At 38.6% G+C, this 16,484-nt stretch overlaps 1 protein-coding gene across 6 annotated transcripts in view; it reads right to left on the bottom strand.

Annotated features, from left to right (window-relative positions):
• Positions 1-16,484, bottom strand: part of LOC124803227 (ADP-ribosylation factor-binding protein GGA2) — a 120,977-nt gene that overhangs the window by 78,699 nt on the left and 25,794 nt on the right. For all 6 annotated transcript variants that reach the window (XM_047264416.1, XM_047264423.1, XM_047264437.1 and 3 more), the window contains exons 3-4: positions 5,292-5,525; positions 4,875-5,075 (exon numbers count right to left, since the gene is read on the bottom strand). In XM_047264416.1, coding sequence (XP_047120372.1) covers positions 4,875-5,075; positions 5,292-5,525 — 435 coding nt within the window. The remainder of the gene's footprint in view (positions 1-4,874; positions 5,076-5,291; positions 5,526-16,484) is intronic.

The following is a 16,484-nucleotide window of genomic DNA, read 5'->3' as shown; positions in this document are numbered from 1 at the left end:
AAGGCTGCATGGTTTGATGTCCCCCATCATGAAAGGTCAAGATTCAATCGTGTCTGAACAAGAGCATGAGTATGGTGCTACATCTTGAAGAAGGGGAATACCTGTGAAAAGTGCTGCATTTGACTCTGGTGAGCAGAAAGAAACTGTAAGTGATGTTACAGATAACTGCCCCGTACATGCTTTGAAAGATGGCCTAAAAGACTTGCATACCAAGTTTTGTGATCTGGCTGTCAGATTTTATTATTACCCTAGGGGACATCACTCAAATACCATGCAACACCGCCTTTACCCTTTATAACACCAACAATTTGGTGGTGAAAGGAGTCCTCAAGTCTTCCTAGGTATGCCTTATCCAGATGAAGATCGACTGATTCAGCACGCCAGTCAAGCCACGCATTCGCCAAAATGGAAACATATGCGCACCAGCCCTGTGAAGTTGGCTGTTATCTAATAATATGGAAGTGCCCACAGCTTACTCATTATGAAGATGCAGAAGAAAGGGCAACACCCAATTTATGAGAATGCTGAAATTAATAGACTTGTTCACATTCACAGTAACATGAATGAGTGTGTCCAAGTCATTATACATCCCCAACCTCCAGGTAGAGATACACCCTCCACATAGTGTGGGTATAATGCCCCTCTGGGCAATCAGCACACTCAAAGCTTTCATAATTTAAAGAGAGGCAAAACTGCTACATGTCAGACCACACTGGCACTCCAAAGTGACCAGCATGCTCTTTTAACGGGTGGGGGGAGACCAATTTTTTGTGCAATGAACTTATATTGCATATATACAGGGTGAGGCATTTAAATAGTGTCATGGCCATTTTCCATTTTGCTACAAAACAAAGGGGAAAATTGAAAATGTTTTCATACAAAATTTGCAGTAGGCATAAGGGAACATAAGAGAGTGACTGTAACTCATCCTCAAAATGCCGTTTTAAGAGTTTTATCAGGGCAAATTACTTTTTTTTGATGGGATGGTATATTTTCTTCTACAGAAATGGTAAAGGTATTTAATTTTGAGTATAAAAGTTTTAGTACATTTAACTAGGGGTGATAGGTGATGTGACATTGAACAAATATGAGATCAAATGGTTTTCACGCACTTTGATTTTCTCTCTCTATTTTTATTTTGTTATTGTTATACAATGAAGGGAATTCTTTTTTTAATGTAAGTAGGTTTGTTGTTCTTTTACTTGTATTCCCATAACGATACTCATTTGTTTACAGGTTTGTCGGCATCGGTACAAGCTTATCCAGAGCCAAGGTGAACCTCTTAAGAACATTACCTACTATTCTCAATGAGATCCACCTTGTTTCGTAATCATGGATGTTTGATGCACAATTAATGATAGAATCGATATGATTTACATTATGGTGAAGCTCATAAGAACGCTGGAGCAACTTGAGACTTATACAGAGAATGATATCCTGAAAGGAGACAATCATCTGCAAGAAAGTTTCAATGACTTGCCAACTTATTCACCAAACTGAGAGGTGTTACCCAAAAAAACACAGTCGACAAGGAACTGCAACTGATAAAAATTTGGAAGTCGCTGTATGAGCTGCAACTGCCACTAATCCTCACGTAAGTTCCCATCAACTGAAATGTGATTCGCGAATTTCTCAAAGGAGTGTTCTTCGAATACTTAAGTGTAATAAATTCCATCCATATCACATTAGTCCAGAAGCATGTTTCATTTTGCCAAAGGGTTGTAGTACAATGTGAACACAGTACATTTTCAAACATTTTATTTTCTGATGAGGCAACATTTGCCAATGTTTGTCAAGTGAACCAACATAATATGCATTGTTGGTCAGAGGAAAACCCAAGATAGTTATGTGAAGCTGAGCATTACAGGTAGTGGAGCATGAATGGTTGATGTACAATTCTGGGATTACATATCAACAGACCATACTTCACTAAAGGTAAACTGAATGGCTGGAGATATAGAAAGTTTTTGGACAAAGAACTTCCAGCATTGCTGTGCCCCTTATGGAACAGGGTGCCATGCGGTATCAACACTGTGGTTGTCCATCTCATTACTCAGCTGTTGTCCATCTCATTACCCAGCTACAGCTCAAGAAATACTAAACAGCGATTATCATGATCGACGGATAGGATGCTGAGAGCCTGCCCATAGGCCACTGGATACATTAAGGACAAAGTTTATCATGAAATGCCAGCCACACCTGAAAATGTACATCAAAAGGAATGTCCACACTGGAATCAACAAAGAAATGTCTTTTGAAGCACGTTTTCAGAAATGCATCGATGTTAATGGTCGTAACTTTGAGCATCTGTGAAACTGAAATTGTTTGTAATGTGAAAATGAATTATGGTTATGCAGTGTAGAAGTACTGTATGTATGTTATGTAAATTGATGCCAGTAAAGTCAAAATGTATGAAAACCATTTGCTGTCTTATTTGTCAAATATCACATCACCTATCACTACAAAACAACAAATGTAGTACAACTTTTATACTAAAAATTTAATGACCTTCCTATTTCTGTAGAAGAAAATACACAATCACATTTAAAGTAAGTAATGTGACCCTGAAAAAAATGTTGAGAAAGGGATTTTAACAGTCACTCTCTCATCCCCCCTTATGAATACTGCAAATTTTGTATGTAAACATTTCCAATTTTCCCCTTTGATTCAAGAGCAACACGGTTATGACACTATAAATGCTGGAGGAGGAGAAGGAAGAGGAAGGGGAGAAAGGGGAGAAAGGGGAGATTAGTGTTTAACACCCCATTTACAACAAGGTCATTACTGGCAGAGCACAAGCTCAGATTAAGGAAGGATGCAGAAGGAAAGCAGCTGTGTCCTTCAAAGGAACCGTCCCAGCATTTGCCGTAAGCGATTTAGGAAAATTGTGGAAAACCTAAATCAGGATGGCCGGATGCAAGTTTGAACCATTATCTTCCCGAATGCGAGTCCAAGTGCTAACCACGGCGCTACCCTGCTCGGAGTGCCCATCCCACATATATGTGTATGTTCTGTAATGCCATATGCAAGAAATAATGAAGGTGTAATTTAAAGGAAAAATAAGAAAAGAGTAAATCAATAATTCTACCAGCAAACACAAGAAAAGAATAAATCACTAACACTAACTCGGAATTGAAGGTACAAAGACAATGCATGTATAAGCATCCCACTACCATTAACGAAAATATAGCCTTACCATAAACCACAATATATACTTATGTTCCATATGTACTTGTAGGAGTCATGTAGAATTATGTTTTGGTATACATGTCTGCCTAATTCACAATGTACTTAACAACACAAGAATGGAAATTTCATGACAAACAGCAAACTAAAATTAGGAACAATACTTACTCAACAGCAGATAATAGCTGGATGGCACAAAAATACAAGTAATTGTTCTGAAAATCACACCTGCATTTGAGCTTTCAGCTTATTTCTAGCCTAAGTACACATTATCATGTTCAACTCAGCACTGACAAGGTCACTGACATTCAGGACTGGTTGCCACTGCCCTCAGTACCAACTAGGAGCACAACAATGATTACGAACTCTGGTAACAAGGCAATGAACACAAAACTGATGGGTGGAGCATAAGGAGAAAAAAGGGGGAGAGAAAAAATAATTTGCCCAGCTATTATAGAAATTTCCTACACCATTTTTTACCATGACACCAGCAAATGTCTCAACACATTGCCTGGCCAACAACCAGTACTTGCCTTATCAGGCACACCTTGAAAATCTCAAACATATCTTTAATGTGTTTTGTCTATATCTCCCTGTGTTGGAGACAAGGCATATTCTATGCAAAATCTTACCCTCACCCCTCTAAGTAGTTTTCTGTCACACACCAACCTTAGCTATACTCTCATCTATCCATAAGCCAACTGTGCTCCACACACAATTCCCAGTAGGTGACCTAGCTGCAAGATTTGTCAAATACCCATCCACCATCTCCTATTGCAGCTCAGTAACAGACACTTAATATGCTACAAAACAGAGGGCCGTGGCCATTTAATGTGCTACAAATGACAGGGGCACATATGACAGCTCCACATTATAACTCTATACTGTAATAAATGTGCAGTGTTCTATGTGAGTATGACAGCTAATCCACTGGCTCCTCCCATAAGCGACCACAACTTAAATGTGTCTAGTAGCAAACTCCAGCACAGCAATGGTGAACATGACAACACCAATTACTTCAACAGCTATTTCAATGCCTGTGCTATTTCCATCCTGCCCCAAAGTAACAGCTCCTCTAAAATGTGTAGCTGAAAACTGTTGTTCGACCATACCCTTCATCCCAACAATCTCCCTGGCATAAATCTCAAGCAGTCTCCATCTCCTACATCCTATTTCCAAAAGCCTGCCCTCACCCTTTACTCACACATCCTTTTTCAAGCCATACCACATTTTTCATCTCTTTCCCAGTCCATCAACAGTGTCAATACAGCAAAGGGCTGGTTGTTTGGGATTCTGGGTGAATGATTGCAAGTGTGTGTACTCAAACTAGAAAAAGAGTTAAGGCACTAAATGGCACTATTAAATATATAAACACACCACTGCAAGTACCTTGTATTGACCATGTATGATTTTTTTCCTCCTGGTTCTCTGGTTTGAATATTTACCAGCCCACAATACATGATGGACTTAGATGTTAATCATAAATTGAATAGTTTTATTTATTACTATTCTCAAAGAGAGAGCTGCTGATAGGTGTTTCCTGTTATGCCAAAAAAGGCTGACATCTCTAAACTTAGTTCCACAGAATATCTCAGAAAAGTCAACCATGTGCCACATGTCAATTATCAGTAGGTGACTCGTTGACTAACCACAATTAACTAATAACAAACAAAAATGAGATCATTTACCTCTTTCACCATGTTTTTGATAAGTCTGTTAGCTGCCTGCAAATCATCAGGGTTCTTGCTCTGCAGCAACCTTTGCAATAGCCGTGACTGTTCATCATCATCAAAAATAGACTTTTTTGTTCTTGGTGGTGGTGGTGGTGCTGGAGCTGGTGTTGGACTTACTGCACTATCAGTTTGGTAAATAGGAAGAGGAGGATCTTCCTAAAAATTAAATGATTTTCTTCAGAATAATCCATCTTAACTTTTATTTAGGAAGAAATGACACAAAGAATATCAGAACAGCTGATTAACAAAAATAACATGCATTTAAATACACACAGTACTGTATATTTAAAAAATGTTGTAACTCATGAAAATTTTAAGTTTATGTTGTATTATATGATCACTTGCTCACTTACACATTACTGGGAAGATTACCTTTATCACACCTTGTTTCTTCAGCATTTCATAAGCTTCACGTATTTTTGTCTCATGGGGAAACTCTTTTGTCCACATATACATTAGCTGCAGCACTCTCTTCTTCACTACAGGAGATGTGTGAGCCCCAAGATACTTTGGGGATACTAATTTAATCATTTCATTCAGGAACCTGAACTTCCCAACTTCCGCTTGAAATGTTGGTCCACTATGCCTCATACACGTATCTACAACCTGGAACACATTTAAAGACTCTTATTGTATTGCAGCACACAAGTCTTTTCCACTATTATCATGCACAAAAAACCCTACATGTACAGAGGACTACAGGTGTGTTTTTTTTTTTTTTTAATTTACAAAGCAGTTTTCATTTATTTCATTCTTCTTAAAATAAAAATGTATGTTTCAGATGCTGCAAAAACAATATTTCATTGACATCAACTAACACTGCGCCTTAAAAATAGTGTTTACTCTAAAGTACAAAAGTATCCTGGAAATGGAAGCAGTTCATTTAAGGTTTTAATAAATGTGCAACAATGTGATGTATCATTATGCAGGCACTTTAATGAGACAGGTTAAATAGGAAGTGGTTTGAATCATGGTTGCATAGGACACTGGTGAAGACTGGACCTGAACTACAATGTTTTATGACACTGCCAAAGCAGCAAAAAACTGTATTGTAGCCGTTGCCAAATGCTTTGTGCACTCCAATCTAGTTTGTGCTGTGTAATGTTCATTGTTTTCTTTTACAGTGAAATGAGTGAAGAGAGTAATCCTGGTTCATGATGGGGTTTGAATATGACCTTCGCAATACCAAACCTGATCAGTGATCCCTGTGACTGTTATATGTCAGTTCAGCCTTCACAGAAGTACAAAACACAGACATAGGCTGCCAGCCCCGTGAGAGGGAGGTGAGACTGGTCCCCCCTTCCGCTCCTCTTCCCTCAGGTGGTCTAAATATTCAATTGTTTACATTTGCAGTGGACAGATATGTTAGAGTGGCTGCAACCTATCTGCATATGTATACATTGCATACAAAACCTCTTTTTAACGATTTTCTCTAAACATTTAATGACCGAACTTGGAACATCTAGGCCAATATGATTGGCATTCAATAGTCAAGGAGATGAACCTCAATCTTTCAGAAAAAGTGAGAGGCAGCTTTTTTAAAAGCTGAACATGCGGTATGAAAAGGAGAAAAGAAGATCAAATGTGATACCATAAATTATGTAGAACAAATTATCACTCTGAATTCCAGGTTATGAGATGCAAGTGGTCTCCAGAATGTATATGAGATGTAAATCAAACTGTAGGTAGGAATGGAAGCTAAATAAAACAAAAAAAGCACTTTTTTAAATAAATAGAAAACAAAACATATAAAGTTCCTTAGTAAGACAGAAACAGAAGTAAATAACAGAGGGACATTATCAGTGGTCGAAAAGGGAAGAAAGAATTGAACGTGCTAAAAATTGAAAGTGCAAATTGAAAATGCTAAGAATTGAAAGTGCTAAGAATTGAAAGTGCTTGATGAGAAGGAAACAGAGCACAGGAACTCTGTTAACTGTCGTGTAGGCCTACAGCAAATTAAAGAGAGTGTTTCTGAATGTTGGTGATACAAATTAAAGTTACTAATGGAGCATTAAGATATCTATTTCAGACAGTTTAGAACAAAAGAGTTTTATATGCTAGCAATCTGTGATGGAGTTTCATAATTGTTATGACAGCCAACTCGAGTACACATTGCACATAAGCAATTAAATGAAATCAGTACTTTAACAAACAGTTCTTCCATTACTTATATAGATACTATTGCTGCAGAAGCACTGTGTTAGGCAATACCAGTTCATTTCATGGGGCAAGGGCTTTTTTAATGGTTATAAATCTCATCATACAAAGCACAATGCCAGGATTTTTGTCCCAGAGCCCCAATATTATGACAAATTACAGTAGCGAATAATAAGATAGCTACTTTAGTATGGCATACTAAAGGTTTCCAACCAGCTGACCGATGCCTGGTAGCAACCTGATAAGGCCTTTTGCACCACAATATATGACTTTTTTTGAAAACTAGACAGAGATGAATGGTCCACATGGAAATTACTTTTTCTTTCAGTACTGTGGTTGTGAATTCCACAGTTCATACTACTGTCATTCTTACTATCCAGCAGTAATACAAATATAGAAAAACTGCACTGGAAAGTGGAACAGAACTGAGGCTTCTGAAGACAGCTCATTATCAGATTTATATAATATTCTTACTATACACTTCTGTAGAAAAAATACTTTTTGAACTTACTGCTTTGCTCCAGAAGGTGATGCCATAGGACAGCATCTACTGCAAATATGTAAAGTATGCTAACAATCTTATCCACAGATCAATGCAATGAGGTAAATTTTTAAATGGAAAGAAGGTGGAAATGGGCCTACTCAGTTTGTTATCTTCCAAAGTACCTAGGAATTTTATACATATGTGCCACTCACTGTGTGCCCATTGACCTCTATTTCTGATACCTTAAAGTCATTTTTATTTGTTAGGAATGGCATAATATGAGGCTTTGTAAGATAAAAAGTTAAGCTGTTTACAATGAACAAGCTGTAAACCAGCTGCATCTTTCTCCTGGCTGAGGCCCATGCAAATGCATTTTGTTACTTTATCCACATACTTTTATCACCTGCAAACGTAACAGTATTTGAAAAGACCTTCAAAATCTTTGGCAAATCAAGCACTGTCTCCAGTTAACAGTTGGTCAGGTAAGATGTTCAAAATGTCTACTGTTGGCAGCTAGACACACAGTGGAATGGCAAGTGGTCACCACAGCTACATGCTGTTGTAATCTCTTGGCAGAGGTCCTCCAATGGGTGTGGCTTAAGTCAACTGGTTTGATATGTTACAGTCCCTCACAAGTAAAAGTTCATAGCGGTTAGATCTGTGGAACAAGGGGGAGGGAGGGGGGGTGGGGGAAATCACTCAATGGGCCCCGTTCTTCCAGTCCATTGTCCCTGCAGACTGTCATGATTCAGGAATGCTCACAGGTAGTAGTGTAGTGGTGCCCCATCTTGTTGGTACAAGAGCTCATCACAGCTCCATAACGTGCACATACACCTGATAAAATTAATTTACGTAATATATATGGACTCCGTACACAATCAGAGGCCTTGTCAAGTTCACAGAAAAAGCTAACAGTTGCCTAGTTCTACAAACTAGTGCATGATATTGCATATTACTTTGACCGCAGAGAATTCTCTGTGCAGGCCAAATCAAGCAGTGGCCAGAACGTTATTCCCAGAAAAGTGGTTCAATATTGCCATAACCTACATTCTCAAAAAACTTAGGAAGATGGAATATAGGTCTACAAATAGAGGTCATTGTTATCTTCACTTCTATAAATAGGTGTTACTATTGTATAGTTCAATCATTCAGGAACTACAACTTTGCTCATCAACTGATTTCAAAAGTAACTCAAGGGTGCACAACCAAGTCAGCACAAGATTTCAGTACTCTGCTTAATACACCATCATGTACGGAAGAGTTACTGTTTTTTAAATTTTTGTTAATCTTACTCTCATAGCTGAGCTGGTGAAAGTGATGTCTGTTGCTAAATGTTCTATGTTCTGCAGTATTAAATTATTGAGTTAGCTGGTTTTTGGCTTATAACGCCATCATCACACTTTAGCTGACTTACGTCACCCAAGAAGTTACTGTGTTTGTAAACGACATTAGGAAAGATGTTACTCATATAGATTGAGGCACAAACACACAATAAATCTCTTTTTTCACAGTGTGATCATAATGCAGTTTAAAAGGCAAAACATTGTAAAATAAATAAATATAATATAAAGGGAGTAAACAGGAAAAATAGACACTATACTTTAAACTCATGCCTATGTAACATTTTATATTAAATAAACAAACCAAATAAATAAAGTAAAGTTAGTACTTGACAGGACTACTTCAAGAGGTGTTACACATGGAAAGTAATACAGAAACCAATTAAAAGAAAGACTTAACAATTGTAACAACTCAATACGTGAAGTACACAGGCAATCACAATAAAATAAAAAGAAATGATTACAGACGGAAAATGGAGGAATAGCAAGGAACAGCCAGTGTGGAAAGTAATGGAAAACAGAGGATTACGAGAAGTTTGGAAGAGGGGAAGTCGTTTAAGATTAAATAAGGACTGTGGGCTAGATGCTCACTGATTTCCTAGGCTTCCAACAGACTGAGTTTCCAGCCTTTGTATGCTAAATGAAGGACATGGGACCATGGCTGGTAGTTGTGGCCTTCACTCAGTACATACTCAGCACATGTGGTCATAATTCTGCAACCTCCAGCTGCATTTGTGTGGAAATCTGCATGTTTGTGTGTTAGTGGGAGTTGTGAGCAAGAAGATATTACTGTGCCTGTAGATTGGCAACAAATCCATAAACTTCCTAGATTTCATCACTGACATCAGTACACAGACACATTGTTTCAAAATTTATAGGATAACTTAGGGTGTCCATTCGTCCTGTTTTTCCCGGGACAGTCCCGTTTTTTACCAAAAAGTCCCGCTGTCCCGAAAGTTTTTTTGGGGATGCTCAAATGTCCCGTTTTTTTATGATTCCGCTTGGCTAGAGTATTTTACACTACTGGTTGTTTGACTTGCTATTAACTGCGCAATTATTTACGCTAGGAAGCGTGTGATGACTTTCAGCATACCCCAAACATGAACTGAACTGTCAAAAATCACAAGTAATTTTAAGCGCACTATAGGTTACGAATAGCAACAAAGATTCTTCTCTTCTAAATCGATCCACTGAATCCGTCCTTTCAGTCCAGAGATACTCTATACCACTGATACTTGCTCTCTGGCTTTCGTCGCCACACTGTTAATGTTTTGCACTGTGCAATCACTGTTTCATTACGCCAAAACGAAAGTGTAATTTTAACAGCAATATAAAATACCAGTTTCCTTTTATCACAGGTAGTGGAGAAACTATAGAATGTACGTTGTGCAGATCAAAATTTACTATTGGTCATGGTGGAAAGTCCGACACTGTGAATCACATCCCATGAGTTATCAAATGAAAAGAGCAAATAAATGCGTGAGTGACTACTATGTAAACTTAAAATCAGTAACAGAAATTGATAGGCAGTTGGCATCACAAGAAGCTACGTTTGCATACCACAGTGCAATGCATAACCATAGCTTTAAGTCAATGGACTGTACTACAGCAGTTGTTAAAAAACTTTTCAATCCTAAATTCACATGTGGACACACAAAATGTAATGCAATCATTTCAAATGTTATTGCACCATATGCAGCTCAGCAGGTATTAAATGAACTGAAAAGTGCTCGAGTCATTTCTGTAATGAATGATACATTGAATCATCTGGATTTGAAGTTGGTTCCCCTCCTTATCAACTATTTTAACCCTGAAAATGGCATCACGGTGAAAGTGCTCAAATTCGTTAATTTAGCTGGAGAAACTTCACATTTACTTCAGAATTATGTGCTGGAGGTTTTAAAGAAATATGATCTTGAGGGAAAGGTGATTGCAGTTTTACAAACTGGCTCAGATTGCCTACCCATCGACTGCCAATTGATTGCAAACAAAATCTGCCAGCATTTCCACATATACAAGGTGTTACAAAAAGATAAGGCCAAACTTTCAGGAAACATTCCTCACACACAAATAAAGAAAAGATGTTATGTGGACACGTGTTCGGAAATGCTTAATTCCCATGTTAGAGCTCATTTTAGTTTCATCAGTATGTACTGTACTTCCTCGATTCACGCCAGTTGGCCCAATTGAAGGAAGGTAATGGTGACTTCGGTGCTCGGGTTGACATGCGACTCATTGCTCTACAGTACTAGCATCAAGGACATCAGTACGTAGCATCAACAGGTTAGTGTTCATCACGAACGTGGTTTTGCAGTCACTGTAATGTTTACAAATGCGGAGTTGGCAGATGCCCATTTGATGTATGGATTAGCACGGGGCAACAGCCGTGGCGCGGTACGTTTGTATCGAGACAGATTTCCAGAACGAAGGTGTCCCGACAGGAAGACGTTCGAAGCAATTGATCGGCGTCTTAGGGAGCATGGAACATTCCAGCCTATGACTTGCAACTGGGGAAGACCTAGAACGACGAGGACACCTGCAATGAACGAGGCAATTCTTCGTGCAGTTGACAATAACCCTAATGTCAGCGTCAGAGGAGTTGCTGCTGTACAAGGTAACGTTGACCATGTCACTGTATGGAGAGTGCTACGGGAGAACCAGTTGCGTGTGCAGGCACTATCAGCAGCTGATTGGCTCCACGGGTACACTTCTGCGAATGGTTCATCCAACAATGTGTCAATCCTCATTTCAGTGCAAATGTTCTCTTTACGGATGAGGCTTCATTCCAACGTGATCAAATTGTAAATTTTCACAATCAACATGTGTGGGCTGACAAGAATCCGCATGCAATTGTGCAATCACATCATCAACACAGATTTTCTGTGAACATTTGGGCAGGCATTGTTGGTGATGTCTTGATTGGGCCCCATGTTCTTCCACCTACGCTCAATGGAGCACGTTATCATGATTTCATATGGGATACTCTACCTGTGCTGCTAGAACATGTGCCTTTACAAGTACGACACAACATGTGGTTCATGCACGATGGAGCTCCTGCACATTTCAGTCGAAGTGTTTGTACGCTTCTCAACAACAGATTCGGTGACCGTTGGATTAGTAGAGGCGGACAAATTCCATGGCCTCCACGCTCTCCCGACCTCAACCCTCTCGACTTTCATTTATGGGGGCATTTGAAAGCTGTTGTCTACGCAACCCCGGTACCAAATGCAGAGACTCTTCGTGCTCGTATTGTGGGCGGCTGTGACATAATACGCCATTCTCCAGGGCTGCATCAGCGCATCAGGGATTCCATGCGACAGAGGGTGGATGCATGTATCCTCGCTAACGGAGGACATTTTGAACATTCTCCATAACAAAGTGTTTGAAGTCACGCTGGTACGTTCTGTTGCTGTGTGTTTCCATTCCATGATTAATGTGATTAGAAAAGAAGTAATGAAATGAGCTCTAACATGGAAAGTAAGCGTTTCCGGACACATGCCCACATAACATATTTTCTTTCTTTGGGTGTGAGGAATGTTTCCTGAAAGTTTGGCCGTACCTTTTTGTAACACCCTGTATACAAAAAGGGTTGAATATCTGAAGTCATTCTGTAAGTTTACTGAAACTGAATTCAAAACTGTACTTGGGCACAGCAAGACAAGGTGGCTATCTCTGCTACCAGCATTGGAAAGAATTGTAGAGATATTTCCTGCTTTGAAATCATATTTCATTTCCCTTGATAAGGGTACTGTTATCCTTAAACAATTCTTTGATAACCCTGTGTCCATTGTTCTTCTACATTTTCTAGTTAGCCAGCTAAAACCTTTCTCCACAACAATTAAATGTATTGAGAAACAAGAAATCACAATAGTGGAAGTTTGTCAAGAAATAAACAAATTATTGGGCAAATTACAATGTAGAAAATCTGAAAGATTTCTCACATCCTTTGTAGATGAGACTCTAAGAAAGCTGGAAGAAGAGGGTGAAATTATTGTAGAATAATTTCATATTTATGCTGACATCTTCAATGACTCTTGCATTGAGTATATTAAAGAATGGTGTTTACCATTTCTCACAACTTTTAAAGCATTTGACTGGGTTAATACTGAAAAGGAGTAGCTACAGTGGAAGGATATTCAGGACTGTTGTGTTTTTGTTAAAAGTATTGTACCAAATTTTCCTGTTGATGAAGACTAACTGTTCGATGAATTTTCATGTGCACAGAACTTCATAAAAAATGAAGAAGGAGACAAAGAAAGTGTTAGTGCAATGTGGTGTAAAATATTTGCTTATTTCAAAAGTAAAAACATTATTCATTTGGTGGAGTTTTGTCTGGCAATTCCTGGGTTAGACGCTGCTGTGGAACGTGTGTTTCCGTTAGTGAACTCCTTGTGGTCAGATGAAAAAAACAGAATGAAAGTTGAAACAGTGAGGGCCTTGCTCATTGTCAAAACACACTTTAATGGTGTATCGTGTACTGACTTTTATGATACAATTTCAAACGAAAATGCATTCTTGATAAAGTACATCAAAGTGAAAAGTACGGTGATAGTGTGGCAGAATAATTGTAAAAAGTGATTTCGGATCATTTGAGTGCACGTTGTAAAGGTACACTTGTATGTGTATTAAATTTAGTCAATACAATATTTATGTCCCGTTTTTTTTCTTCATTGTCCCAGGTTTTTTCTCTAATTTATTTTAAATGTCCCCTTTTTCAATGAAAATGAAATGGACACCCTAGGATAACTACAACTGCAGACATAGTAATACTTTCTAACGCACAACACCTAGTAACATACAAACATGCAGCTTTCCACTCAATGGTACACTGTCCCATATATGTTCCCATGTCCAAAGAAGATTTCACAGCAGAATTAGAAAAAAAGGAAAATTATTGACACAACCAATGGCTACAGTCCTGTTCTCATTGACAACATCTTGCAAAAGAAATAAAAATTGAAAATTATACACTTCCTCTTCACTCCATCTGCTGCCTCCTCCACTGTCTGCAAGAAGCGGTATACAATACCATACCTAGGATAGGTATCACAGACTATAGCAGAAACAATGACATCCTTCAGCTACAGAATTTCCTACTATATGAAGAACTTCACAGCCCAATTTTTTTTTCCTTTCTTCAATAACAAAGATAAGAACTAATTACTAGCTAACCATAGGGTACTCAAAATAACTTTTCCTGATTGTGATAAGTTTTATCTAGTGTAGCAACTAGGCTGGCTGAGGAGGTTGCAGAATTAGGACTCCACAATTGCTTAGTATGTACTGCGTGAGGGCCACAACTGCCAGCCCCCTTCACTTAGCATACAGAGGCCGAAAACTAAATCTGTTGGATGCCCTGATTATCAACAAACATCTAGCCCACAGTCCTGATTTAATCATAAATGACCAAACACAGCTTAATACTTCCCTTCTTCTCCACATAATCCTCTCAGTTGCATGGCTAATGTTTAAAATTTAAAACCATCTGTCTTGCAACTGCAGAGACTATCTTACCGAGTTTATTCATTCTGCACCTAATAACACGCCAAATTATCTTTGCTTTGTTCTTGGAGTTTTGATTTTCTGTTCATTCTGCTTCATTACACAATGTAGAATGCTGCAGATTTTTTGTTTGTAGTGTAGCGTAGCTAAGTCTTGATTAAAGCTAGTCCAAAGTTCACTTCAGATCCCATAACCCCCCCCCCCCCCCTCTCTCTCTCTCTCTCTCTCTCTCTCTCTCTCTCTCTCTCTCTCTCTCTCTCTCTCTCCCCCCCCCCCCCCCCCCCCCACACACACACACACACACACACCACTGTATATGACCCTGACTTGACATAAAGGAGAGCTGGATTCGGAGTATTTGACAAATATTTTAAGATGGAATTAAATTTCTCATCTACCATGTGTCCTCAGTAAACTACTTCATACTGTTTTTCCAGTAAATTGTCACCGAATAATGTGAGGAGTCAACATTTATGGTTCTACAAAATTACTTTTTTCCCTTCTTAATCAAATCTGATTGATAGGGATGATTTTTTGCTGTCACACAAATGATTACTTCGCATTATGTGGACAAAACAAGAGGTACACAACAAATACCATGAGAGGCTGCCACCACACAGGCACAACCACTGCCTGGCACCTCTCAGTTCCGAGCAGCAGCCTCCTGAAGGTGCTCACGATCAGCAATCTGGACATCTTTCTGCTTCTGCACTACACCCTTCAGTTTGTTGTACTCGTCCACTGACACGGAAATCCTTCTGTCAAACAAACACACACACACACACACACACACACACACACACACACACACACACACACACACACACACACACACACACACAATATATATATAGCCCAGAAGGGGGGGCACGTCCCAAGGCATGCAGACATCCGCAAAATTACACACGACCTAGTTGCTGTGTTAAGAAATTAAATGATATTTCGATTTTCAGTAATACGATTAAAAATAGTTACGCACTATCTATAGTCAGCAAGCCCAACAACAGATTTAAACTATCTATTTATCCATAGTACTACCCGGTTTTAGTGAAGACCAAGTGTTGGCCTTGCTTGAGCTCAGTTGTTTTGTTAATAAGTTCAGTTCTTACTTGCAGTTGAATTTAATGTAAGTGCTACCACTTATTGTTTTTGTGTTGTGTGCTGTTGTGTTAGTTTCTATCTATGGGTAAGTCTGTGACAAGAAAGAGGAAGAAAACTGGTTTTGATCTGTCTGCTAGAGTTATGGTAAGTTAAAAATATGTACTACTGTAACAGTGTAATTACCTGCTATAGCACTTTAATTTTAGCACTGGATTCATTATCTGGAGGCTGGAAGAACTTTGGGGTAGTAATATTTTAGTATTTCGCATGGCAGTGGGGCGGTCAATATCATTTCAAACAACACTAAATTCAATTCAGTGCATATAACACACATGAATTTGCCTGTGCAGTCTAAAAATTGCATTGATCAATAAAAGTACTGCCCAAATGGCTATGGTTACATTTCCTTTATAAAAATTTGCTGATTATTTTATCATTGCTAGCCAAAATGGCAAAATATCATCCAGTCTGGTCACCTGGGACAAACTCATTTAAGAAAACTAGTTCCAATACGGAAAGGAAAGATGGGGAGGGGTTTGTGGAGAGTGAAATAGATACGTGCTGACAGCAAATTCCATAGTTTGTTAGTTTCTAAAAGATTTTTTCATCTGGCTTCTTGACTTCATCACAGCTGACTGTGCCCTGCAACACCTTTTCATCCAAAATCTATTTATGCCCTTGTAATACTATAATAACTGAAGCCAGTTATTCCATGCACAATTAAATCCTAAAATATGCATGCATGCATGCATGCATAATCAAAATGACTAAAATATGCACAATTAATGGGAAAATATCTTTTGTTGTGGTGCATTTTATTTTATTTTAAAACAAAGTGTACAACAACCATGCTTTTCAAATTTTCCACCAGCTTCAGGTGGCTCTGCATGTCGAGGGGCTGAGGTAGCAATCCCTGGATCGGGAGCAGTGATGGTTTGAATCCATCTGCTGGTAACCTTGAAAATGGTTTTCTGTGAGGGT

This window comes from Schistocerca piceifrons, chromosome 1 (assembly GCF_021461385.2).
Source record: "Schistocerca piceifrons isolate TAMUIC-IGC-003096 chromosome 1, iqSchPice1.1, whole genome shotgun sequence".
Classification (NCBI taxonomy): Eukaryota; Metazoa; Arthropoda; class Insecta; order Orthoptera; family Acrididae; genus Schistocerca; species Schistocerca piceifrons.
The sequence above is the reverse complement of the archived record's forward strand: the minus strand, read 5'-3'. Positions and strand labels throughout refer to the sequence as shown.